Source organism: Podarcis bocagei (genome assembly GCF_964188305.1).
Source record: "Podarcis bocagei genome assembly, chromosome: 4".
NCBI classification, from domain to species: domain Eukaryota; kingdom Metazoa; phylum Chordata; class Lepidosauria; order Squamata; family Lacertidae; genus Podarcis; species Podarcis bocagei.
The window spans coordinates 66,102,562-66,130,238 of record NC_138128.1 but is presented as its reverse complement, the minus strand read 5'-3'; the positions used below and the strand labels follow the sequence as shown (position 1 = coordinate 66,130,238).

The following is a 27,677-nucleotide window of genomic DNA, read 5'->3' as shown; positions in this document are numbered from 1 at the left end:
AGTGAAAGCCTGCATTCGCCCCATAGGACGCACACACATTTCCCCTTCATTTTTGGAGGGGGAAAAGTGCGTCTTATAGGGCGAAAAATACGGTAGATGGTCTCATGGGTTACCACAAGCCCCCTGAGAGACTCTAAGATTAACTTTCACCTATTTCAGGATTGTTTCCTAAAGACTGAACAATAAGCACAAGTAAAATGAAGGGAAATTATTTGAGATCGAAATACCTCATCTTCATGTTCTTCCTCTTCCTCTTCAAGGTTTTGTTTTGAAACAATTTTATTCCTTGGCTCTGGAATGCCATCATTATTTATATATGGACTCTTCCCATAACGGAAATTGTTTTGCTTCTGGAGACCAGTATTAAAGGTTTTCTGCTGCTGTGCCTGTAATAGCAAAACACGCCATTGAACACACACACAAAAAGATCACATGCAATTCATTATGGTCCTACGAAAGCAAAGACAAGTGATGGCCAAGTCACACAAGACCGAAATATTTTCCAGTTGAGTTAACTGACACAGGTTGGATTCATGCAATTCCTACGTTTTGAAAATGTGAGAGAAAGTTTGCACAAGTCGGGCACCCATGGGGGTGCGGAGGGAAGGAAGCTGTTTGTGTAGCACCTCTTGTCATGTAAAGCCTTGTAAGCAGATGAATTGAGGCTAGATTACGATTGGTTTAGTCAAGCTTGAATATGCTTAGATTTCAGCAAACATACCTGTTTCATCGCTGTTTCACCAATTTTATCCGAATGCTTCCGAATACTCTCTAGGAAGTCCTTCAGATCCGACATGGAAATCTCTTTAATTTCCTCACGAAGTTTTGGAAGGTTTTCAATCATTATCTGACAAAACCGGTACTGACTAACTCTAGGAAAGTAGATGTTTTCTAGCTGTTCCATAGTCTTTAAAGCAGAATAATATCTGGAGAAAAGAAGGGGGGGTTGTTGTTGTTGTTGTTGTTGTTTACCATCTGAACGTAATCCTAACAAAACTGTAACAGTCTGAGCAGTTTCATGCAAATAAGATTAGGATCTCAAAAGGAGCAAATGTGGAGGCAGAGGGAGATGAGAAGCTGCCCTAGTATATGTTTGGCCACCTTTGTGGAGAGTTCTACACCATATGCCCTCTAGCTGCTGTTCATTCTTAGCTATAATATCTGCTAAGAATCCTGGCCATAAATGGCTTATTTAGGCTAGCGCAGGCTTTGCCAACCTGGCACCCTCCAGATGTTTTTGACTACAACTCCTATCAGCTGTGCTGAATGGGGCTGATGGGAGTTGCAGTTCAAAACACCTTGATGGTACCAGGCTGGCAAAGATTGGGCATCCCTTTGCTTTGCTTCAGTAAATTCTCCAAAAAGATGTAAATGCAATGCAGTGAATATATGTGTATTTCATGTATTGCCATGTGGTGTGTGCAGCTTGCCTCGCTACTTTGGCAATCTGGAGCTTGCTGTCTGCTTGCAGACTTCACTCCTCTTTTGTCACGTTTTGAGTCTGAGTTGTGTTTGCCCCACTATTTTCCAGCTGGCCACATCACCCGACTCCGCCCCTAGCTTCACCCACTCATGCTCAGGACTGTACGTAGTTTCATCTGTGAAACGTTTGCAGTTGTGCAAATAATGAAGTGCAATCTCCTGGCTAGAGTGCTGAATTGCGGTTATGCATAATGCATAGATGCAGCCTAACAAGCTGAGATGCTTTCCCTGGCTCTTCATTGCTTAACTTTTAATCAGTGGTATAGAAGAAAAATGCATGATCAGCAGAAGTGACCATTGTATGCAATGATGATCAGGCTCCTCCCCCTGCTGTCATCTACAGTCACTATCCAATCAGGCTGTGGGACAGGGAGAGAGTTGGGTTTGCAGAACCTCTCCATCAACTCTTCAGAAAGACCAGCAATTTTTTGCTCCTCCTCTCATTGAAATTTTTCTAGGAGCTAGTCATTACAGGAACTCTGTAACTAAGAAATAGTGCCAGCATTTTCTTTTTTTACTCTCCATGCCATAGTCCTTGCCTTCAGGCTTAGAATATGTAACCTGCTATGCCCTCCCTTATTTTGCTGAAGAGAGGGGTTTAAAAGTTTTAAATAAATAGTCACAATTGTAAGAGTGTCAGAGACAAAAAGAGACAAGAGAGAGAGAGAGAGAGAGAGAGAGAGACTTGCAGGGACTAAATATTAAGAAGCTGCCAAATTAGCATTTTGATGAGTTGCTTCATACCCATAACTACCTCGCACCAGAATTCATTCAGATTCTTCATGCAAATACACAAACATATATGTATATATACCCCAAATTGACAGATGTAACACTGTGCTTTATTGCACAGCTCCACAGGAGTTACAATTAGAGCAATTACATTAATACTAAACAGGGTAACAACAAACACTTATAATGTATAAGTAGTAGAAAGGATTAATAACTTTTTCTTTCTTTTTTACAGTTATAATACTGCTTTGGAATGTGCTTTCAAAGAAAAAGTGCAACCCTAAGCATTCTTATTCAGAAGCCACTCCCACTGCATTCAATAGAATTTACACCTGTGTAAAATGTTCAAAGGACTGCAGCCAAAAGCAAATTATGAGCAAGGAAAGCTTCTTTGCCGTTCCTACGCTGTATCAGTTATTTGTAGACTATTCTAAAACACCAAAGCAAATAAAGTGATAAATACCGTGACAAACAGAACTTAAAATGTTTTCGTTTCGTATTGCACAAGACAGGGCTTCTTTTCTCATTAAACCCTTCAAAAAGGTTAATTTTTCTCATAACATCTGTTCATTTGTAATGACAGGCATGAAACAAAGACATGAAAAGAGTACAAAGAGCAGACCACAATTCATTATATGTCTTGACCAGAGTAGTCTTTACCATCCCATCGGTAATTGCAGAAGACAAGTGGATGAACCCATTCATTAATAATAAAAAAAGCAATACTTCGGCTTAAAGGAATTGTACTCACCTTTTCACATTCATCTGCTCTTTTAGTTTGCTGTACATCTCCAGTACTGTGTAAAACGAAGATATTAAAATACATAAATCCTACTAAAAAAAAGTGCAAAGGTTCCAAAATACATATATGTCCTCCAGTTCTATATGCAAATGCACACTTGCCTCATGGATGTTTTACAATGAGAGGATGAAATAATACGGGGTGGGGGGGAGGGATGTAAGGCAATGGAATGAATGGTGAAGGGGGAGTCCATGAACAATCAGAAAAGTAAAATCAAACAGTAAGTTCAAGCCAACATCAACACAAGCTTAACCTTCTTCTTTTTTAAGTTAAGCCATTGGAAGTACCCTAGGATCCATCACAAGCTACTGGGAGCAGCACACTGTATGCCAACAGTACCACCTACTGTAATCCTTGCAAGTTACAGGGCACACACACGACAAAAGAAGGTCATTGCCTTCTACCAGAACAGCTCTTAATAAGCAGCACACCACGTGGGACAACACTGGCATATTCAGAACGGCAATGTGCAAGGGTTCGGCAGCTAAAATATCCACAAACAGTGATTCAGGACAAGGGAGATGGTATTTATTTTAGCTTGCTCTAAAGCCTTTGCTGGTGCTTATTTCCAATATCCCATCCATTTTCAGCTGCATTTGTATGATGGCATTGTATTTTAATTCATGAACTCATATATATATATATATATATATATATATATATATATATATATATATATTACTTTGTTCATGGCCTCAAAGCTGTTGCGAGAGGAGGCATTAAAGTCTCCTAATAAACAATTTAAAATAGCTTCAGATTTCAGCTATTTTTATTTATATACCGCTTAAATAAACATCTAAGCAGCTAACAAAATATAAAGGAAGCACACAAATGTGAAAAATCCTGAAAACATGAAAACAAACATCCATCATTAAAACATGCAATAAAGCAGTCCCATTAAAACACAGCAATTAAAAACAGGAGACTTGGGTCAAGAGGTCAAGGGAATGCCTGTGTAAATAGAGGTCAAATGACATTGCAACAGCATGACAACATTATATATGCATTAAGCCATGATCATTAGCTTCATCCATAATCTTTCACCAATAGCCTGGATATCAAACAGGAGCAGAGCTAAGTGAGCTACATCTCAGCTGAAATGTTCCGCCGAGGACCACAACAACGATAATTCCTTTTTAAAAATAAATAAACGACAATACATGGAGGTAATTCTAAACCAACCGTACTGAAATGCGCATCCTTCTGATTTTGCCAAGTGTTGCTTAAGTACTGCACATGATTTGTAACTCACCCGGAAGACACAACTGCAGCTTCTCAACCACTGTTGTAATATTCCTCTGCTGAAGTCTACAGTGGATGATTTCTTCCGTCTCAGCAATCACCTTGGATATTTCCAAACATACTAGAGTTAAATTGCGCACCTACGGTGCTTCCTGCAAGTATCCATTAAGCACATAGGAAGCGCCATTTTCTCACCTCTCTCCCAGCATCTTGAAGCCTTCGGTTGGTATCAGTAACTTGGACCTTAAAAATAATTTCACCTTTGTTAGACAAATATGCACATATTGCCCTGATGCAGCCGCTCACCCTTGTAATCAGATCATGCTTCATGAGAAACTTAGAACAAAGAAATGTAAATCCAAATTAACTCTACAGCTTGAACTTGAACTTTTGATCACCAAGGGTTTTTGTTAACTTCAATTAGTTATGACAGTTCTTTCTAACAGATTCTGTGGCAAACTTCTCAAATTTACTTGGGATTTTTGAACTTTTTTTGTTTCTGTAGGTCTGTCAAACAATTCAAATCATTGACCCAATTGACCACTGGTCCCTTTTTGATAACCTCAATGAGCTCTATGTTCCATTCATTGTCTGCAAGAAATGGTGATTGCATTTTACGGTAATTAAACATTCATACTTTGCTGAATGCAAACACTGGGTGGTTGATTAACATCAAACGTGGAAATCTCCAAGCCACAGCAACATTTTAATGCCGCAGGTGCAGGCAGTGTTCGACCTCAGACTTTCCCACATATTAAGTGACTCATTAGGTCATCATAATAAGGGAGCACATTCTAGTTTATTAAAAAACTCATTAATTTCTGAACAAAGATGCTCAATGACCTCATTGATGTTGTATTTGGTCTCTTGTTATCTGAATATCCTTTATATAATGCTGTTCTAATCATAACCTCTGGTGAACTATGCTCATTCTGTCTGGTGTGCATATTTTTCTTGCAAATGTGTAAAGAGAGCTAAAGGGACTAGTTATACAATTTACTTCGGAGGAAATCTCACAACATGTTTCTAAAGAATCCCAACAATTCCAACTGCCCTTTGAGAAAGCAGAGAAGCATTTGCTTGAGAAAGGAGAAAGCCTGCTAAATTTTGGGTACTTGTTAAAAAAAATAGATTAAACTTGCTAAAATATTTACATCCACAATCTTGCTATGCAACTCTATTATTCTGTCTTCACCACTGTGATATTTACACCAATTAAAATGTTCCAGGCACAGAAATATATTCAATATTTGAAATATTCGAAAAAGGAATGTGTGATTATGAAGAATATTTTTTTCACTACTTTGCAGTAATTGTAATCATAACTAATACCTTACCTTGAGTTTTTCTGCATCAGCCCTTACTTTAAGAAGTTCTGTAATAGCATCTACAAAGCCTTGGTGGTGAAAATTGCACATCTTTTCAATCTCCTTGTCATGGTTACGTATACATCCATCTAGCTTTTCCATAAACTTTTGGTGTGCATTTGGTTGATCATCATATACAGACCTGTCAAGTATATATAAATAATTACATTTGAGTTAGCAATTAGCAGGCTTTTAGAATTTTACTAATAACAGAAACTTCTCCAAATTTGTTTTTAAAAATAATAATCCAAGATTACACATGAACTAATAAATTCACCACTTAATTCAGTTATCAATACCATCATAATTGCCTTTGGGAAGTGAAAGACATAACCCAAGGCTTGAAGAATAAACTAAGACTTCATTTCATTAAGTCAGGTATTCAGCCAATCAAATCTCAGCTCTATTATTCATACCTTAGAGCTCTTCTCTTAGCATGCCAAACAACAAAGATCTCCTAAACAGCCATTTATTAAAATAGACGAATTGCTGCTATACAGAATGTATGGCCTTCAACTATGCTAGATCATATTTCATCATTTTGCATGCCACTAGGCAAATACAGTTCAAAATCAGCTTGCACAATCAGCCCCCTAGCGGAGAATGAATGCCAACTGCTCAGTGTCTAAAAGTTCAAAACTTGGCTCCATTGTACTGCCTCACTCCTTCCAGGAAAGCTTGCCTAGACAAACAGAAGTAAAATAACATAAATAATATAGGGCAATACCAATTTTTAGCACAGACATGCTCAAAACCCAGATATCAGATTCAGCATCACTTTCTTAGATGTTCTTATTTTACAACACCCTCTTTTCTACCTATTAAAAGGTACACATGGCTTACGAAATTTATATGTATATTTTTAATTGCATCAAAATGGAGCATTAACCACAGTGATTCCATTAGGCTGTAACCAAAGCTGTCTGAGCTAGAGCAAACGTGGGTTCTGCTTCCAGAGTGGGACTTCACCTTCCTCTCTTCAGTCCCCATGGCTCCCTGGCATACCCTCAAAATCTGCTCTGGCAATTTGAGGGACCTTCCAGTGAAGATTTTGGGGGTCCAGAGAAGATTTTGGGATGAGCTTTTACTCGAGTTATTTACATATAAAGCCCCAGATGGGAGTCAGCCAGTGCCCATGGAGACTAGTAGAACGGAAGGCATGAAATAGCAGAGCAAACTAATTCTCGCTTTGTTCACATCCTCCTGCTTATAGACCGATAGAATTTTAGATCTGGAAAGGACCCTGAGGATCATCTAGTCCAACCCCCTGAAATGCAGGAATGTGTAGCTGTCCCATTCGGGGATCAAACCTGCAACCTTGGGGTTGGTCAGCACCACGTTCGAACCAATGCTGAGCTCTAGAAAAGCAACACTGAAACTAAGGAGGTGGACAGGGTGGAAGTAAGGTTAGTCAGGTGGGAGGTGGCCTGCTGAAGACTGAGTTTGGTGGGGTAGGAGAGCCTCCGTTGCCCCCTAATCCAGGATATCTCAATAGACCTTCCTGTCAAAATAAAGGTAAAGGTACCCATGACCGTTAGGTCCAGTCGCGGACGACTCTGAGGTTGTGGGGCTCATATCACTCTATAGACCGAGGGAGCCAGTGTTTGTCCACAGACAGCTTCCAGGTCATGTGGCCAGCATGACTAAGCCGCTTCTGGCGAAGCAGAGCAGCGCACGGAAACGCCGTTTACCTTCCTGCCAGAGTGGTACCTATTTATCTACTTGCACTTTGACGTGTTTTCGAACTGCTAGGTAGGCAGGAGCAGGGACTGAGCAACGGGAGCTCACCCCATCGCGGGAATTCGAACCGCTGACCTTCTGATCGGCAAGCCCTAGGCTCTGTGGTTTAGACCACAGCGCCACCCACGTCCCTTCCTGTCAAGATACCAGACACCAAATTACACATTTTCCCCTTTGCACCAGCAACAATGACTCAGGGAGTCTTGCCCGGCATTTGCTGTTCGCATCAGTTTGCAAATGTCTCTGGGTAAATGCATATACCCAGAGCTTATAAATGGCATTGGCTCTGCTGCTGAGCAGAGGAGGGAAATCAACCAAGTGAGACTGGAAAAAACACTCTCACTCACAAGCCAATGTGTCTGTTGGCAGAGGCAAGCAGAACATATGCAGGAAGGGCATTGGTGGGAGAACAAAAGAGGAATGGAAGTGTGGCCGAGGAGCATGGGAAATGAGAACAAGCAGAGATTGGCAGACACGGGAAATTCAAGTCAGGCCACTGGAAGCCAAAACACAGTAAGAGGCAAAACAACACCAAACAATTACAGCTGCTGTCATGGGAGGCTTAACAGTGGTTAGTGTTAACAAAATTTGATGGTGCAGGGAACACAGGAAGTAATGAATAGTGAAAACTGAGAGCCATGCAGGAAAACAGAGGGATTCTGGAGAGGAGACTAGATTCACTCACATCAAGCTAAACCATGGTTTGCCATAACAGTATGCATCCATAAATGACTTTGGCCCCAAATATCTGAAAGATTTCCTCCTTCCCTACAGACCTTCTCCAGTATTAAGATCCACAGAAGGGTTTCTTTTGGTAGTTCCACTGCGCTCAGAAGTTCAGGGTGGTGGGGGCCCAGGGGAAGCATCCTTCACCTAGGCAGCTCCTAGGCTGTGGAATTCCCTCCCCACAGAGGTTTGTCTGGCTCACATTAAGTAGTTTCCACCATATACTAAAGATACACCTCTTCGCCCTGGCGTCTGACACCTAAGGCCTTCTCAGTAGTCATGCCCACCCTGTGGAATACCCTCCCATCAGATGTCAAGGAGATAAACAACTATCTGACTTTTAGAAGACATCTGAAGGCAGCCTTGTTTAGGGGAGTTTTTAATATCTGATGTCTTACTGTGTTTCTTATTTATTTATCTTTACCCAGAGTGGCTGGGGAAACTCAGTCAGATGGGTGGTGCGTACATCTATCTATCTATCTATCTATCTATCTATCATCTATCTATATCTCTATCTATCTACTATCTATCTATCATTTTCAGGACCCACTCTATTCCTATGTCTGTAATTCATTAACTGTACCTAATACTGAATTTTAATTTGTAGAAACCTGCCCTGGAACCTCACGGTGAAGGGTGGGTAATAAATGGGGGGGGTAATAATATTGTAGATACTTATCTATAGAGGAATAATCAGTTATGGAAACTAAAGGGGGAATTATAAAACAGAGAAATCAACAGTGATTTACAGCAAAGGGAAGGCCAGCCAGAAAATTATTGGAAATACATACTAATAAAACTGATACAGCTTCCTGAATACAATTACGTAAACCAGTTGTTTGTGATCCTTATCTATATGTGTGCTTACAATGCACCCCACCTTTCTCAAAGCATTATTGGCCCCATTTTGCAGGCAGAACACCAACACAGAAAAAGAAAAGAAAATGGGTTCCTGATAGCAAAAAAACAAGTGAAAATCCACTATGTATAAGCTGCAGGAGATCGTAGTTTTATACTGTATAATGAAGGTCCTCCAAGTTTTCAGTTCAGATGTAATGTGTTGTCTCAAGGCATCCTGTCTTTCCAAAAAGATCATAATATACAATGTAGAAAAGTGCCAACCCTTTTACAGGCCATTTGTTGTTCAATATGAAGGTAGTACAGAATAAAGCAATCAACTGTCCATAGCCGTTTTGTGCTACACATGGAAATAGCACCATCTTGTGGGAGTTATAATAAATCTTTTCTTGCAGTGTCTCATGAAACAAGACAACCTTTTGCCTATCAGCACACACAATAAAGTATTTTTTTTGTATTGTCTCAAAATCTGTGATCTAAGAGAAATATGAAACAATATTTAATGGGTATGAGTGAAATTAGAAATTAGTATTTTCTTTAGTGAAAGAAGAAGGAAGAAGTTCGCTAAACATTACCACTGTTCAACCTCCAGTCACTTAGAAGTATAAAGGGGTTTTTTAAAAGTCTGGTTTATGTTGGATTCATTTTAATGCACTCTGCATATCTTGTGTGCTGTTGACAAGGAGGCTTTTTTTAAAAATCTTAAATTAAAATGAATTATTGTGCATTACCCCATTCATAGCACACACAAGTTGTTGAAGTTACATATGATCAGTCTTAAAATGTTACACTGCTGACCCATTTTCCTTTTCACATGTTTTATAACTCTTGTTAGGCAGTTTACTTATACACAACCTTTGTTTCTACTTCTTTCTGTTGCCCATTTAAATCTACTATGCAGTGATTTCTGAAAAATGCTACATATTTTTTTCTGCTCCTTTTCCATTTGAATTAACAGATAAAGCAGATAAGAACCCATGTTCTTTATGAATTTACCATTTCCTCCAAGCCTGTACTCCTGAGAAAGGAAAGACTTGCAGCATTTACAATTGATAGGATTTGTTGGCTTTTCATCCAAATACTTCATTATCTATCCATGCAAAATTCTATGGCTAAGAAAGCCCCACAATAGTAGGATTTCATGCAGTACAATGGTACCTCGGGTTACATACACTTCAGGTTACATGCACTTCAGGTTACAGACTCCGCTAACCCAGAAATAGTACCTCGAGTTAAGAACTTTGCTTCAGGATGAGAACAGAAATGCTCCGGCGGCACAGCAGCAGCAGGAGGCCCCATTAGCTAAAGTGGTGCTTCAGGTTAAGTACAGTTTCAGGTTAAGAACGACCTCCGGAACAAATTAAGTATGTAACCAGAGGTACCACTGTACAGTACTATGCTTTTGTTTTATTATTCACTGAAGTTCATCAATATCATGTGAGCACTAGAGGGCAGCACTCCTTCACACAAGGTGTGGCTTACTGAATAAAATGAATCGGCAACACTTAAGGGAACATATAAGCTGCTTTATACCATTGGTCTGCCTAGCTCAGGGTTGAGTGACTGGCAGCAGCTACCAATTGTTTCAGTCACTACTCTTTCCCAGCCCTATGTGGAAATGCCAGGGATCAACAAGATCTTGGTTGGGATACTACAGATGCACATTAGGCCAGATTATGGGATAAAGCACCACTTACATTAATTTCTGCAGAGGTACAAGAAAATTCTCCGAAAAGTTATTCATCATTGGCACACGTACCCTCGTTCATTTATTAATTTATTAAATAAAACAACTCGATCAGAAGATGCGAAATGTTGGCAAATGCAGGGATTTGGGATCTCACTTTCACACAGTGACGGACCTCTCCTTAAACAGGTTCTGGGCAACTTTTTGGTTTTTTTAAGGCAACTGAACAAATCATTCTGCTGGACTCAAAGCACAATCTCATCTCAATCCACAACTAGACAAGGAGATGGTCGCATAAAAACCCCAATTACATAAAAATCCCTCTTGACAGAAGCCGAACGTTTACCATCACTAAACACTGGAGGTCTTTAAAAGCTGACTTAATGGGAGTAAACTGGGAGCATACCAGAACACAAATAATTGTGGCCTGGCTATCCCAGTCCACAAACAGATGGAGCTAGTAAAGCCAACTGGTAAAGGTAAAGGTGAAGGACCCCTGGACAGTTAAGTCCAGTAAGGACGACTATGGGGTTGCGGCACACATCTTGCTTTCAGGCCAAGGGAGCCGGCGTTTGTCCACAGACAACTTTCTGAGTTGTGTGGCCAGCACGACTAAACCACTTCTGGTGCAATGGAACACCGTGGCGGAAGCCAAAGCGCACAGGAACGCTGTTTACCTTTCCGGCGCAGTAGTACCTATTTATCTACTTGCACTGGTATGCTTTTGTACTGCTAGGTTGCCAGGAAGTGGGACAGAGCAACAGTAGCTCACTTCGTTGCGAGGATTCGAACTGCTGACCTTCCAATCAGCAAGCCCAAGAGGGTCAGTGGTTTAGATAACAGCACCACCCTCATCATAAGGGCATGGGAACTCACATCACGAAGGCCACCTGGGCCTCCATACGCAAAGCTAGATCCAGGATATGCTCCTGCTCCTTCAGAGCAGTGCAACTTAGTCAAGAAGAGGACATCTTCCCAGTTCTTGAACATGAGAACAGCCCACCCCATCACCTCCTTCTTGTCAGATTGAGCCTCAGGTTATTGGCCCTCATCCAGCCCATCACTGCATAAGTTAAGCACCTGCACAGCCTCACCAGAGTCAAACTGAGAGATACTGGGCCTCATTAGCATCCTAATGACGCTGTGTCCCAAATCCCCAGATGATTACTCCTAGTAGGTAAAGGTAAAGGGACCCCTGAGTATTAGGTCCTGTCATGGATGACTCTGGGGTTGCGGCGCTCATCTCGCCTAATTGGCTGAGGGAGCCACCATACAGCTTCCAGGTCATGTGGCCAGCATGACTAAGTGGCTTCTGGGGAACCAGAGCAGCGCACGGAAATGCTGTTTACCTTTCCGCCGGAGTGGTACCTATTTATCTACTTGCACGTTGACGTGCTTTCAAACTGCTAGGTGGGCAGGAGCAGGGACCGAGCAACGGGAGCTCACGCCGTTGTGGGGATTCGAACCGCTGACCTTCTGATTGGCAAGCCCTAGGCTCTGTGGTTTAGACCACAGTGCCACCTGCGTCCCTAGTACCTAGTAGGTACATATAGATATTAAACAACATGAGTGACAGAAACCCACAGCATAAAAGCCAAGGGGTCAAGCAGAAGTTTGGTAGCAGCCCTGATGAACAACCCTACCTCCATGCCTATCCTCAGGGCTGCTAACAAACTTTTGTTTGTTCTAACTACCCAATTCCCAACGTTGATCCAGCCTCCTCATATATACCAACCAGTCTCTGCTGAAACATGGAAACAAAAGTAACAAAGCTTAGCAAAATGTGGTTCTAGTTCCATGTTTGTCTAACAAAACTGCTATTAGACCGTAACCTTGAATTGTGCATGCAAGGGGAAGTTTTCAAATATTCAAACAAAGCTCACTGGACCCTGAAGCACACACACACAAGATACTGCATTTCAAATTGGATGCTGTCCAAACCGTAATTAGCATAACCCAAATGTGACAGTACAAAAAACAACAACAACATTACATTATTACAGCAATTTCTCAGGAAGCCTTGCCACAGTTTCTGCTCTAACAACCTACCAACATACATTTGCCACTAATCACCAGCTCCTGATGCTAATTTTTCCTGTATTTCATGTAGCTTTCTGAACACACACCCTTACAATCTTTCCTAAAATGGTGCCCAGGTGCTTCCTGCAATTCAACAACCGATTTAATATGGTCATATTCTCAATCCCTAAACAGACCTTCTACTTGCAGACATTATCTCTTCCATCCCTGTTAAAAAATAAGTCACTGCTCTACTTAGAAGATTACAACATGCCTAAAGAATGGAATCTGCTTAAATTTTGCAAACAGGGGAAGATAATTTATTAATCTTAGTTCTGCCTGATTTGGCACGTTTTCCTGTATGTGCAGTTTCTGTGAATTGTTCTCACTAATAGTATCCTGTTTCTATGAGCAGGAAAGGGCTGAGTACAGTTTGTTAGTTAACATTGCTTCCTATAACCAGGGTCAATATTCTGTAGTAGTGACACTACAGCGGTTATTGTTCAGTCTGGATAAGCATGTATCACACTGATGGCTGTTAATGGACATCCTTTGTAGTGAAATGTCAACGGATAATCAGTAAACCCAGATTTGCAATGGACTTCCTTCTTCCTGTTTTTACAGCGCAAAGCAAGGAGATGCCTCTTCCTGCAAAGCTTTTGTGCTACTTACCAATTTTATACAATAAGCCTTCCCAGTAATAAGCAAGTTTGCCATTTTGTAACAGAACAAGACATTGAAGCCCACATTCTGTTTGCAAAGATTCGCTTCAACCGATTGCATCCAACGTGAATCCTACTCATCGAGTAAATCCACTAAAATGAATGAACCTGAATTTATCATGTCCGTTCATATCAGTGGGTTTGCTCTGAATCAGATTAATGTTGGTTACATCCCAAATGCAACTCCACCTTTGCAGCAAGTTATCAAACTGTTCCATTAACGGGAAAGCTGTTTACAAATTTAAGTGTTTGCTTTAAAATGTTCACAAATCTTAATTCCTCTTGCCACCACCCTTTCAACTTAACCCCTGTAAGAAATCAGGCCAGACAGGGAACACCCAAACACACCTAGCAATGTTGTGCTTAATGCGTAAGCTCCTCTTGATATGTCGATAAAAAATGAACAAGAGGTTTACGGTTGGGAAACTGGTAGAATAGGTTCGGTCATATACTACCAGAAAAATATCTGAAAATTGGCCTTGATTCTACACTAAAAGATCTACATTGGCTCCCAATATGTTTCTGAGTACAGATCAAAGTGTTGGCGTTGACCTTTAAAGTCCTAAATGGCCTCAGCCCTGTATACCTGAAGGAGCATCCCCATCGTTCAGCCCGGACACTGCAATCTAGCTGTGAAGGCCTTCTGGCAGTTCCCTCACTGCGAGAAGTGAAGTTACCAAGCAGAGGGCCTTCTCAGTAGTGGCACCTGCCCTGTGGAGCACCCTCCCTTCAGACATCGAAGACATAAACAATTACGGTATACTACTCAAGTGATTGGTTGGGAGATGTATTTTATATCCCAAACTCTCACTATTTCTGTTATCTCAACCTTGCAATGAATAGTAAGATTCACAAGAAACAGATAGGGTATTAAACTGTAATTTATGCTGTGACAACTAAGTTCATGCTCTTTTCTGGGCACAATGATGCAAATGCCGCAGATCAATACTTTAATAGTGACAGCATGGAAATCTTTCCAGCAAATGCAGTCACAGGATCCAGTAACATTCCTGAATGGACCTGGAAGCATACCCATTTCCACATAATTTACTTTCAACACAGAAACCCCAACACAAAGCAAGTTCCCATAACTTACACATTCACTTCTTACAGCAACCACTTTTGGTGGCTTATCTTACACTGCCACTTCTTTACCGGCTTCCTACATGAAAACAAGCTTCCATGATATCATCGTTCAGGCATTAAGAGCAATATTACTTCCTAGCACGCTTCTGCAAAATGGACATTTTCCATTAGCATCCAGCAAGTAATAGAGCAAGAAAAAAAAAGTGGACCTTAGGCCATTTAGCCTGCCCAGCTCTCTTTTGGCACAAGCCAGAAAACAAAAAGACCAAGCTTTGAGAAAGGATGTACAGCAGGAACAGAGCTGTGTCAGGAACAGAGCAGTCGGTGTGCCCATTTGAGTCCTGCAAAATGGCCACTGCCTGGTACCCATTAGCGGCCCAGATTTCCATTTGTTTTGTTTTAAAGCAAACAATGAGATTTCAGTGCATCTTCTCCACCTGCCTCATGAGTGGGTTGGCCCCTGCAAGGAAGAGACACAGACCCCATTCCCACCTCAAGTCCTCTGATACACACAGAGGACTTGTTATCTATGTTTGGGAGCAGCCAGAAGCAGGAAGAGACTATCGCTAACTACTCTTAAAGGACAAGAAGAAAACAGTCCTTCTCCTTCCATGAGTCCTTTGGATTCCACAGAAGAAGAGAAACACTTTTGTGACATGCTATGGAGCACCTGAAAGTGGCCAATGAGACATTTGCTGTCTTAAATGTTTCATGAAATGAGAGGTTGACTAACCTAGCTCAACCCTAGTGCTAGAGGGGAAAGGACCCATTGAAGGGGAAAAGTAGGTGGCTTCACCAACAATGAACATGAGGATGCTTGGAGAGCAAGGGGAAAGAGTCTTTTTCCATGTATTCAAGGACATCACCTATGCCACGTTTGAACATTACAATATTCATCCAGATCCAGGGTCAGCTGCTATCTACCGTATTTTTCGCTCTATAGGACGCACCCGACCATAAGACGCACCTTGTTTTAGAGGAGGAGAACAAGAAAAAAAAATTCTCCCTCTCTGCGCAGCGCCCCTTCAGCGAAGCGGCAGGAGAAACGGAGCCCCTTCCATTTCTCCTCCCACTTAGCTGAAGGGGCGCTGCACCTTAGCTGAAGGGGCACCTACCCTTCAGCGAAAGGAACCCGAAGCCTCCAGAGCACAACCTCCAGCGGCTATCTTTGAAGCCTGGAGAGCGAGACGGGTCAGTGCGCACCCACCCCTCTCGCTCTCTAGGCTTCAGTGAAGGCAACCCGAAGCCTCCAGAGCGTGGCGGGAGCGCTCCCACTGCGCTTCGGAGGCTTCGCGTTGCTATCGCTGAAGCCAAGGAGCCTGCATTCACTCCATAAGACACACACACATTTCCCCTTACTTTTTGGAGGGGAAATGCACATCTTATAGAGTGAAAAATACGGTAAATGTACATTCAGATGGAATGAGGGACACAGAAGGAGTGTGGGGTAAAAGACTAAACTGGTTTGGTGCATTGAAGAAGCATTTACTAGGATGCATGGAAAGTCAGAAAGATTGGAGCATTTGTTCACTATTTCACAATGCATAATAAAAATCTATCAAGTTTAGTTTTATCAGGTCTCTTTGATCTTTTTAAAAAGGATAATCAACATTTCATATTATTGGTTGGCAGCTCCACATTTCTCTGATGAAGTCTTTATAGCAAAAATAAAAACTTTCCTAAAGCACACATGGAAAGCACATAAAATATTATATGATTGTATAGGCATGATTATGCGCATCACACCATGGCAAAAGCAAGTTTGCCCTAAGTATACAACCAACAAGAGAAATATAGGCAATCATGACTTGCTTCCACGTTAGTGTACACCCACCATTGCAAATCTTCACATTTACTCTTTACACTTTTAGACGTGCACTTAAAGAATGTTAGTTACACAGACCTAAAAAACAAGTTATAAAGCATCCTTTACTGTAGTCACTTGTTAACTAAATAAAAGTACTGTATGGATGAATTGGCAGGGGCAAAACTGAACCTTGTGCTCTTTTGGCTGGCAAAAAGAAACTAAATTACTTCGTTAACATTTTGGTGACCAAATCTTAAAATCAACATTTATAACTGTGGGAATCAACTAACACAATCTCAGATCAAGATTTGGCCACAACTATTGAAACTATAGCAAAATAAAAAGCTTTTAAAGCACAGCACACAGCATGTTTAGACAGGACTTCCCCTAGCTGTTTGTGTGGAGTATATCAGCCATGCACTTGAACTCGCTATACTTGATCTCTAAAACTATTAATTTCAGCTTAAGAGCTAGAGGACAGATTAGACTCTAGATATAACAGCTTTCAAGACTTACTAACAGCAACCCACTGACATCAAAGAGGCACCTGTAAAATTACAATTGTGTACAATGTAGACCAAAACATTGAAGGCAGTGAACTTATTCTACGTGATTTTCCCAGATACCAGTTACTTTCTAGACCTAACCAAGTGTTAAACACACCAGCCATGTCACACTACGTAGCCCTAACAAAAAACTGTGCTTGCTGACTAGTCCCACCTCCTGACATCTGCACATACAGTACAAACATATGGTCTTGCCCATAACACCACCAGGTAATTCAAGATTATAGGCGGGTGTGTGTTATTGTACCAGTTTAGCAATGAGATTTATATCGCCTCCATCCCCCATGGTCACTGTAACCCGCTGGAGTTCTAGCTTCAAATGTTGGGTTGCAATTCTGTGCACAGTTATGCCTTTGTCACTTATTAAAAGGAAATTTACATACGTAAGACATTGCAAAACCTTAAGAGCTGAAATAACAGAGCTTGGCAGAACTTGAGTATTTTGTGGAGGTCAGCAAGCTAAAGAAACCAAGAGACTGACAGTACCCAAACCAGAGTAATTCTTAAAGGAAGCAAAGATGACCTTATGTACACATTTGTCCAAAGCAGAACCCAATCATATGCAGTTGGGCGAGAGTTCCATTGCACAGGGAGACATTTTCCCTCTTACTCTAGCACTGAAAGAGGAAGCGATGGTAAATACACACTGCAGGGTTATTTATAGGCAATTGGGCTACTAGAACTAGACAGCTATACCTCGCTTGTCTGGTAGATGCCTCACTTACCTTGCCTAGGACAGTTTTAGCCATTCCTTTACTCCAGGCAGAAAGGCAAACAACAGAATCTTGTGGCCCCTTAAGGACTAGCAGATTCACTGTGGCATAGGCTTTCACAGACCACACAGTCCACTAAGTTTGTGCCATAATTTGGTTCAGTGGTACTCAGCTGAAATTGATGTTCACTGATTTCAATAGGTCGACTCTTCAAAAATCTTAGTTGAATGCCACCTTTTGTTTTTTAAGTTGCCCCAGGACTCCTGGTAGCTTGTGCTACCCTTCTGGAAATGGTTACAACAGAAAAGGAAATCCCTTACAAAAGAGATTTTCCTTCTACAGCAAGCAAGAGGCCTTGGAAAAATGTTTTTTATTTGAGTTCACAAAGCAGTGAAAGTCAACCCTAGCTGGTTTTAATATAAAAGGGCAGGGAGGAAGAAAGCCGAAGGCTCTGTAACAATATTGCTCAGCTTAATAATCTTTGAAATAAAGGAATATTTACAGAGCTTCAGCAAAAATCCTCCTCCCCTGGTATTGCGAAGACCACCACTCAAGCAATATGATAGGACTTAATAAAAACTACAATTATTATTTTTAATTTCTTGCTCTTCCTTTCTTAAGTTATTGAGTTATTATCAACACCATGAGTCCAAAAAGATTATGTTCCCATTCTAGAGATAACCTGAAAAGAAGAAAGGCTCCAATACCTTTTCTGTTTTGTATCTCTCACAAACAGCACATGTTCACTTGAAAGTATATACAAATGTATTTATTCAATTGGATTTCTCCCAATACGTGTGTGTGTGTGTGTGTGTAGTTGTTCCTTCAGTTCTAAGCAATTGCTGAGAGAAGGAAGAACAAATAGGTAAATCGTCTCCAGCTATTGACTGCTAAATCCTCTGCCAGTTCTATTGCCAGCTTCTTATATTAGGTTATCTTAAGCCGTGGAATTAGAAATTACACCCTTTCCCACTGCACATCTAAAGTTAATGTTTCTCCTATCAGCTTACTCCAAAACCTTTATTATTTCTGATGGTTGTCTCAGTTTCACTGAAGAAAGCAAAATGCAGTGCTGAAATCTGAAGTGACTCCAGAGTTTAGCATGGCTTAAATCCATCCAAAGAAGAGTCAAAGGAAAACATTGGCCCTGCACATATTTGATTCTATATGGTGTTGTGCCAATTCTGAGCAAAGCAGACATAAAACAGGCATAGGGAAAGCCTCAGAGGACACAATCAGCAAAGAGGCTACTGTGAAGCATAGTAGCAAATGGTATACTGGGTGCTGTTAAGTGACGAAACCACCGGGAAAGAATCATAACAACATCCCTAGTGCCTGTTAGAACTGCTTGGTCTCCCTGAAAAACAAGCTTCATGCAATCTCACTTTCTGTCCAAAGAACCCTAGAGCCACTTTTGAGCAGGACCATTGTTTCTTGGGGCCCGAGGTAATGACTGTCCTTATACCATCCTTCTCAAGTTCACTGAACATCCAAACATCAACAACAGCAATGTGTACGCAGGTGCCTTAAGCACACACATGACTTTCTTTGAAGTTCTGTTGTGAAACTGAGAATTACAGAGCATTAAGTGAGGCATCGCCACATAATTTGAATGCAGTATTGTTGCAAGAATGTACTGGTGTTTTTGACCTAGAAAACATGGGCCCATTGTCTTATGCTTCCATCTTTCACCAATAACCTAGAGTCAATTAAGCCCAGGTATCAAATACACTTTTTTAGTGTGGAAAATGTCTTCAATAATGGTAACCTGAATTTAATTTAATTTAATTCACACAGCAGTAGCAAATATACAACTCTGCATGATTTCCCTTTTTAAAAAAATGAATATCGGGGAGTTTTAGATTACAATATAAGAAAGAAAAAATAACTTTCAGACCCACTGGGAGTGGTTAGTGTGTCAAAATAGGACCTGGGAGACCAGAATTCAAACTGCCAGTCATCCATGAAGCTCAATGGGCCAGTCAGAACATCTCAGCATAACCTACCTCGCAGGGTTGTTGTGGTGATTAAATGAGGCAGAGGAGACAGCGGCGTAGCAACCCCTGCCGGCACCTGGGGTGGACCAAAGTTGTTGATCTTTCTCCCCCATAGCTAACATTTTTGAAGGATGAACAGTGGCTTTGCCCCCCTGCAGCTCTCCTGTCGCCTGGCAGCCCCCCCCGCCCGATGCCCAGTAGCCACTGTGCCACCCCCCGCCCCTGCCTAGCTGGGGGAGAACCATGTACAGTGGTACCTCAGGTTAAGAACTTAATTAGTTCTGGAGGTCCGTTCTTAACCTGAAACTGTTCTTAACCTGAAGCACCACTTTAGCTAATGGGGTCTCCTGCTGCTGCGGCTGTGCCGCTGGAGCACGATTTCTGTTCTCATCCTGAAGCAAAGTTCTTAACCCGAGGTACTTTTTCTGGGTTAGCAGAGTTTGTAACCTGAAGCGTCTGTAACCCGAGGTACCACTGTACTGCACTTTGAGCTCCTTGGGGAAAAGGTGAAGCATAAGTGCAACAAATAACATAAAAGGTATTCCAGCAGAGAAGTATGGGAGACAACAATATCAGATGCTTACTAGACATAAATTGGGGCAGGGGTGGAATGAAGGCCCTGAAATAGGCTCTCCAAAGAATTTAACCATTATCCAAGCTCCTGAAAGCTAAAGTTAGTTCCCCATCTCAGATCATCTTGTGTTAGACCCCTGCCTTATTTCACTATACTGTATAAAGTTGGTGAGTAGTAAATTGAAAACATGGATATACGCGGGTGGCAAAGTAATTTTCACTTGTTCAACTTCTTCCCAAAGCTATAGTTTAAAAATGTATCAGTATCTAGTTTTGCAAAGTCACTACTGTACATACTATGTCATTCTACTTGCAGACTTGCAATGCACTTTAGTGAAGAAGGCTGTGTTTCAGTCTCCGCAAGCAATGTCTTATGACACAAGGTATACCGGCTGTATTAGAAAGCCAGATCCTTATGTATAAATGGTATATCTGCCAAAGGCTGCTTGTACTAAAAAAAAGTGTGTGTGTGTGTGTGTGTGTGTGTGTGTGAGAGAGAGAGAGAGAGAGAGAGAGAGAGAGAGAGAGTATATACACACATGCACACACAAACCTTGTTCACTGTAAATATTTAGCCTAAGTTCCAATATACTTTTTGCCCTATAATGAAGAAAGTGCCTTAAATACTTTTCATACTGCAGTAGCATATATATATATATATATATATATATATATAACCTTATTAAATACTGGTGGGAAGCAACAGGTTCAGCTTATCTATCTATTTCAAAAGTTTTAAGAGGGTTTCTACAAGCCTAGTTAAAACAGCCATAACACTGATAGGAACAAAATATATGTTTTAAATGCAACATAAGTTGTTCAATATATCCAGTGCTAGTAGCATAGTTGGTTGTAGCAAGATGTAACCCATTACTGTTTCAAAGGCATTGTTACAATGGTTATTTAATAAATTGTTGCACACACAAATCTGAAGTTGTAAACTTTACCAGGCAAAGAGTGGATTTCCTATCATATTGTGCAAGAATCTCTTCCACAGAAAATTTGCCTACACAGCTGACTTACGCACAGCATTTCCAGTGGTTCATAATTCTACAAGAGGCAAATAAGCAGTGTGCACAACATGAAACTCCTCTGGGCATAGAGAACATTTGTTTCTCTTTTGTAGGAGAGAATGGGAAACCTAGATAGATAGATAGATAGATAGATAGATAGATAGATAGATAGATATCAGGCATAGACAAATGCTAGCCCTCCAAATGTTTGGGACTACAATTACCATCATCCCTAACCATTGGTCCTGTTAGCTAGAGATGATGAGAATTGTAGTCCCAAATATCTGGAGGGCCTATGCCTGATATAGATAGATGATAGATAGATGATAGATAGATAGATGATAGATAGATGATAGATAGATAGATAGATAGATAGATAGATAGATAGATAGATAGATAGACAGACAGACAGACAGATATGGCCAGCAACTCAACAGAAACTTTGCCTGTAGAAAACCTAATGAAAGAAATGGGTTTATTTCAAACCTTGTGCAGCTGGTGTCCCTGCATCAATCCCTTCTACTGTAAAGGGGAACTGAACGAATTGCTTTTGGGAGACTTGTCTACTCATAATGAAAATAAAAGTTTCATGAAGACAAGTATTGATTTGTTTTTAAGCTTTAAGGAACTTTAGTTCTGGCGACAGAATGAGTGTGCTAACTTTTGTACTGTAATGGGCTTCCAAACTCAGTGGAGCTTGACAGCTTGTTGAAGATTTTGACTGGATTCAGTATGCCAGAGCAGAAGAGAAAGAGCATAGAGCCTGCATGCGAAATCACCTATGTAGCGCAAATAGAGTATGGAAGCAGAGTTTTTGGAGAGGATCTTGATGGCAATCAAGCCCCTTGCTGGATGCAGGAAATGCAGAGCGCGCACACACACCCCAACAGCTGGCTGCCTAACCTCTACTTGAAGACCTCCAGCAAGAGAGATACCCCCACTCCCAAGTACCGGTAATTGGTCCCATTGCCAAATTTCTCCATTAAAAGTTTATCCTACTGTTCAACCAAAATCTACCATCTTTTAACTTAATCTATTAGTTCTGGTCCTGTCCTCTGGGGAGCAGAGAGCAGCTATTTGCCCTCTTTTCTGCAACGGTCCTTAGTTAAGTGAGGAGTCCTATCATGTAAACCCCCCCATCCTCTTCTCCAGCCTAACCATACCCAGTTCCTTCAACCTTTGCTAACAGGGAAAGCAAGCCCTATCTCTGAACATCATTCCACTTTCCCCTCACCTCATCCTTACACTCTTTCATTATTTCCCGATTTAATATTTGTTTTGTGAATTCAACAAGCAAGCACTGAGAAATGGGGCACAGCATCTTCTACCTGAACACAATATTAGAATCGAACATATCCTCATTCTAGACCAGCCTTTCTCAACCTTGGGCTCCTGCATGTTGTTGGACGACAACTCCTATCATCCCTTGCTAGCAGGACCAGTGGTCAGGGATGATGAAAGTTGTAGTCCAACAACAAGGTTGAGAATGACTGGTCTAGACAGATGACATAATGAAACATCAGAACCACTATGCGATGAAACATCTACCACCAAAATATATCCTAGCTTCATGCTGTAGAACTATCCCATGGCACAAGAGAGGTGTGTTGCAGGCAAGATGAAAGGGGGAGGAAAATCACTAAGACCTAAAGTTATTCTAGCCACCAGAGAGCCACCTTTATCTTTGTGGAGATATGCCCACTGGATGGTGCAGCAATAAGTAATTAGTAAAGAACGCAACAGATGTGCCCCACTTCTTTGGCACAGGTTGCAACTATAAAGCATGTAATTAGGATCAGGACATTGTAGTGAGAAACAGTAAGAGCAGCCTCGTTTCCACATAAGATTAGTGAACACAACACTTTCAAAGGAAGCCGATTTACAAGTCCAGTGACTACATAAATAGCAAGACACACCCACTGGCTTTCACAGGTCCAAAAAAATACAAACATCCAAACTGTTCCTCCAACCACAATGGGTAATACGAAATCCAACTCTTATGTTCCTTCCAATATATTGCACAACTATTTCACACAAGATGAGGCAAGAACCAGAGTCTACCAGATGTAAGCTTTGCAAGTGCCAAGGAAAACAAAAATGGCAGAAGAGAGCTACAAAAAACTTAAAAACAAACGTATTAGAATATACAGGGACACTCTAATTAAGCAAAACAAATAGAGTGCCAGAAAAGGTCAGGCCAATATCAGTTGCAGAGGAACTTTAGTAATAAAACTAAAAGGTGGGGGCGTTTGTCAGGACAAATGGATAACTACCGAACCCATTTCACCTAACAGGATTTTCCAAAAAGGTGTCTCCCTTCTTCATTTGATAGCTCATTGGTCTCCAAACACAGGCAATTAGTACAAATTCAGAACTCAAGAAACCCAAATGCAGCTTCTCCAGAGGAGTGCATTTTCTCTCTCATTTCAAGGAGCACAGAACTGAATTTCTCAGACTATTGATTAACCGATATGCCTGTCCTGGGAGGCCAGGTGAGCTGTCAGATCATGAGGAAGGCAGACCTCTCCCACTCCCCTTCTTTTCGGTTTAAAGAAGAGCCTGCGAAGGGCAGAGGTGAAGTGTCAGGCTGAAGTAGGTACAATAGACAAGATACACGAGAGAGAAAGACGACAGAGGAACGGGGGAGGGGGGCACCAGCAAGACAGACCACCGCCCCAAGACGTTGGGAAGGGCAAGAAACTCCACAGAAGGGAAGACTTAAAAGGCTCGGAGGAAGCTCCCTTCCTGAGACTTGGTAGGAAAGGGGGCACCTCTCCCTAGAGCCTGCTCCCCGCAGCCAATGTGCGCGTGTGCCTGGGGAGGAGCTGTCATTGCTCTTGCTCCTGCTGTGGCAACCAGAGAGAGATGGGGTGGGGGAGCGCGCGGGGGGGGGGAGCCTGGCACGTGCAGCCCCTGCGCCCGGCCGGGGAGAGCCTCCCCCGCCCCCTCACCTCAAGGTGGGTCCCACACAGGCCGTCTCGGTGCTCTCAATCTCCTGCAGGATCCGCTCATGCTCCGGCAGGCTCTCCGCCATCTTGGATGGGAGGGAAGCGAGCGGAGGCGCGCAGAGGGAAAGGGCGAGAGCGAGGAAAGCGAGGCAGCCCGCGGGGGAGGCTCGAAGGGGCGGGGCGAGCCGCTGCGCAGAGGAAGCGAGCCAATCAGCGAGCCGGAAGGAGCAGTCGACCTTCGGAGGTGCCCGCCTCCTGCAGAACTCCCTCGGGCGCGCGGTGGCCCGAACTGGGGCGCGGGGCGCTCCTGCTGTGGCAGCCGGGGAGCTGGGGCAAGGAGCTTTCCCTCGCTGCGGGTCGGGGAGGCGCGGGGTTGCTGAGCACTAAGGAGCTCCTAATTTGGAGTCAGTGGCACAAAGTTCAAGAGGACGTCCTTCCCCGCCCAGAAAGCCTGTTTCCAGCCAATGGGGTGGGGGCCTAACTCTGCGCATAGCGCTAGGCTCTGCCCAGCTCCGCGCTTATTAATTCCCTTTCTCCAACCTGTCCCTGCAGCCCGATCCTATGCGTGCGTGTTTGGAAGCAGGGGTGCTAACTTGAATAAAATAGCCCCTTCCTGCACAAGCGATCACGTAACGTGGTGCACGTACACCATCTGAATGGCAATGTCCATTAATTTGGGTGGGGGGCGGCGATCCCGTCAAATATTTTATTAGAGGGAGCGAAGGAACTTCGGCCCCTAGGAGTTGGCTCCTGTGCTTGGAAGTAAGTCTTGCTCGCGCTTACTTGGAGGTATTCGGCCAGAAGCCTGGAATTGCTGAGTCCAACGGGACTTACCCAGCCTGACAGCCCAGTCCTAGGCAGAGGTCGGCGCACCAAACCCCAACCGGGGAGGGAGGAGGGGCATCACATATTTAGATGCTCCTACCTCTGTACAAGACTGGTCTGCGCTCGTCTAAAACGACTTGGAGGCGCTTCCAGACGACCTGTTCATTGAGCATTCGTCCTGATTGCAGACATATTAGACGGACGATGTTGGCTGTTGAATGAGCGTTCCCTCTTGTTAGTTTACAGGGAGGTACTTTGCGTCTTTCCTTATCGCAAACGTCCGATCTTTGCAAGCAGGTTTGTGGCAAAAAAGCTCCCACTCCTCCACAACCTGGATTTGTCGGTATGTGGGCTGAATCCTACCCGAAAATATCGGCAGTCTGGAAACGCCCTCAGGTGGTCGCTGAAGTTCTGTCTTTAGAAAAGGTGGGTGGGATGGGTGTCTAGTTATCCTACACTAAAACGGTACTCTGCACATCAATGGGTCTCTCCTTTTTATAACACCTTCACATATCCCAGAGTAGAACACTGACAGCGCAAACACTTTCTTGATAAATACAATTTGCATCTATCTAGCCACTGTATCTGGAAATGGGTCGGTAAATACCTCATAGGTGTAAGAAGGAGAGAGGGTAAGGCAGTACAAACTCTTTGAACTGAAAAAGGCAGGGCCCAAAATAATATATATATATATATATATATATATATATATATATATATATATATATATATATATATATATGTTGAATTGTTTTGGTTTCTCATAAAGCTAGGCCCAGTTGACGTCCTCCTTACTTGCAGTTCAACCTGAAACACTATTCAGATGAGGAAAGGGCAACAGGAACAAACAGGTCAACTGGATAGAGGGGTGTTAGGGTTGCCATATTTTGAAGAACAAAGAAAAAGACACATTTGCCTGGGGCCAGAGGGGAGGGGGAGGGGGTGCAATCTACAATGTCCCTTCAAAATATACCAAAACAAGGACCTGGTCCTTTCCTGCAGTGTTTGTGTGTGTGTGTGTGTGTGTGTGTGTGTGTTGCACTTGGTTGTCTAGTACTAAGTATGCAACATAAAAAGTAGCCTGCTCCCACACCCCCAGACAGTTTGGCAAATTCAAGAAATCCACCCGGACAGAAAATTTACCCCCCTAAAAAGAGGACGTGTCCTAGAAAAAGAGGACATATGGGAATCCAAGAAACATCCTCCTATCCTCACAGAACCAGGAGGGAGGGAGGCAGTGTTGCTACTGTGGGTTCTTCCATAATTTTTCAACAACATTCTACCTGGACTGAAATACAAATAGATATTAAAAAATTGCTTTTCCATTTTATTTACATTGGGTGAAGAACATACGAAACAGGGGGGAAGTTAAATTTGATAAAACTGTGACATGAAAATAAAAATATCCTGGGTGATGTGCAATGTTTGTCCACTGCTTTCAATGGGTCTACTCTGAGTATGACTTAGTTGGCTCTCTCTCATAGTTTTTCTAGCAGAATCATCTTTGTAAGCTGATCCTTCTGGCAGCAGAGCCTTGCTATTTTTAAAAAAACCTCTGTCGGGTACTAAAAATAAACTTGAATATGATACCTTGTAATCAAATATATAATATGGCCATGGAAACGCAAATGTATTTTTTTCTTTGCTAATTGCTATATTTTAGCCTATAGTAAGTTAATGTGCTACTATGAATGTCAACCCTTTCGGTAATTCACTCTGCACTAGCTGCACAAATACCTTTTAATCATCAAAGCTATATCTGCATGGGTATGAAATGTAATCCACTCGCTGGGGGTTGGACGGATCAGGGGGGGACCTATTTTTCAAATATAACATTTTCTTAGACTCCAAAAGCAGGGGAAATAAAGAGTATACATTCACAGAAACCAAACCAATACCATCAGGAAATCATGTTCCCCAATGCAAAGCTGCTTCCAGCACAGAAATCCAAATAACACCACTAAACAGAAGAATCTCGCCTTAACTTATGGAACCCAAATACTTTTCATGGAAATAACACATTTCATTAAAATCAAAGGATGTGCTTCAGTTTCAGAGGTGTCCATTTTTACTGCTTGTTTTAGGAACAGCTAAACCTCTACTGAGGTCGGAAGGAATGATAGGATAGCTCTGTATAACCAAACATAAATAAATAAAACCACCCCCACAGGACAGAATAAAGTGCATTCTTTGCGATATGATGCTACTTACCCTAAAGTGATTCCTAGAGGCAGCTCCAAGTACTTGATCTCGCCAAGAACAGTTTCATATACGTTATCTTTGTTTTCTTCTGCATAAAATCCTGCTGCATTTGGGCTGGTATTTATAGCCATGGTCAAATATTGAACTGTTTCAGTGTTAAGGGAGGACCTTCTCCTCTCTTATTATTATCACTGAAATGAAAAACAGTCAGCAATGAGAAAGTTAGGGATGAGAAAACAAACCCTGGATTGACTCTGGCAGTCCCGAAGACGTTCTGCCCGCAAGTGTTGTCACAGCTGTCGTTCCCCTGCCAGCGCTTGGTAACCTTTTGCTTATGACTCCAGTCTCGGTCTTCTCCTTGAAGCCAGGTCTACTTAATACGTATCCATTTTAATGTAACAGGCAATATATTATCTAAAACACTGCATGTGCAAAATATTTTTATACATCCATAAAGTATAATAACAACACTGTAAAGTATACAGTTTTGGGGGGGTTCCCCCTCCCCCCCACTTTATTTTCCCTTCTACACGGGTTCTGTTTCTCTTTCTTTCTCTCTTTCTCTCTTTT

At 42.1% G+C, this 27,677-nt stretch overlaps 1 protein-coding gene across 14 annotated transcripts in view; it reads right to left on the bottom strand.

Moving 5' to 3' along the window:
• EXOC6 (exocyst complex component 6) overlaps nucleotides 1-27,401 on the bottom strand; it is a gene marked incomplete at its 3' end in the record, with an annotated part of 92,166 nt that extends 64,765 nt beyond the window's left edge. For 7 of the 14 annotated variants that reach the window (XM_081192172.1, XM_081192170.1, XM_081192171.1 and 4 more), the window contains exons 1-7: nucleotides 24,084-24,240; nucleotides 5,596-5,767; nucleotides 4,454-4,501; nucleotides 4,269-4,359; nucleotides 2,966-3,011; nucleotides 722-926; nucleotides 228-386 (exon numbers count right to left, since the gene is read on the bottom strand). In XM_081192172.1, coding sequence (XP_081048298.1) covers nucleotides 228-386; nucleotides 722-926; nucleotides 2,966-3,011; nucleotides 4,269-4,359; nucleotides 4,454-4,501; nucleotides 5,596-5,767; nucleotides 24,084-24,166 — 804 coding nt within the window. In that variant the 5' untranslated portion in view covers nucleotides 24,167-24,240. Of the gene's footprint in view, nucleotides 1-227; nucleotides 387-721; nucleotides 927-2,965; nucleotides 3,012-4,268; nucleotides 4,360-4,453; nucleotides 4,502-5,595; nucleotides 5,768-24,083; nucleotides 24,241-27,116 lie in introns of those variants that run through there. The other 7 variants (XM_081192174.1, XM_081192168.1, XM_081192169.1 and 4 more) reach the window with 3 other exon arrangements.
• Nucleotides 27,402-27,677: the final 276 nt, after the last annotated feature.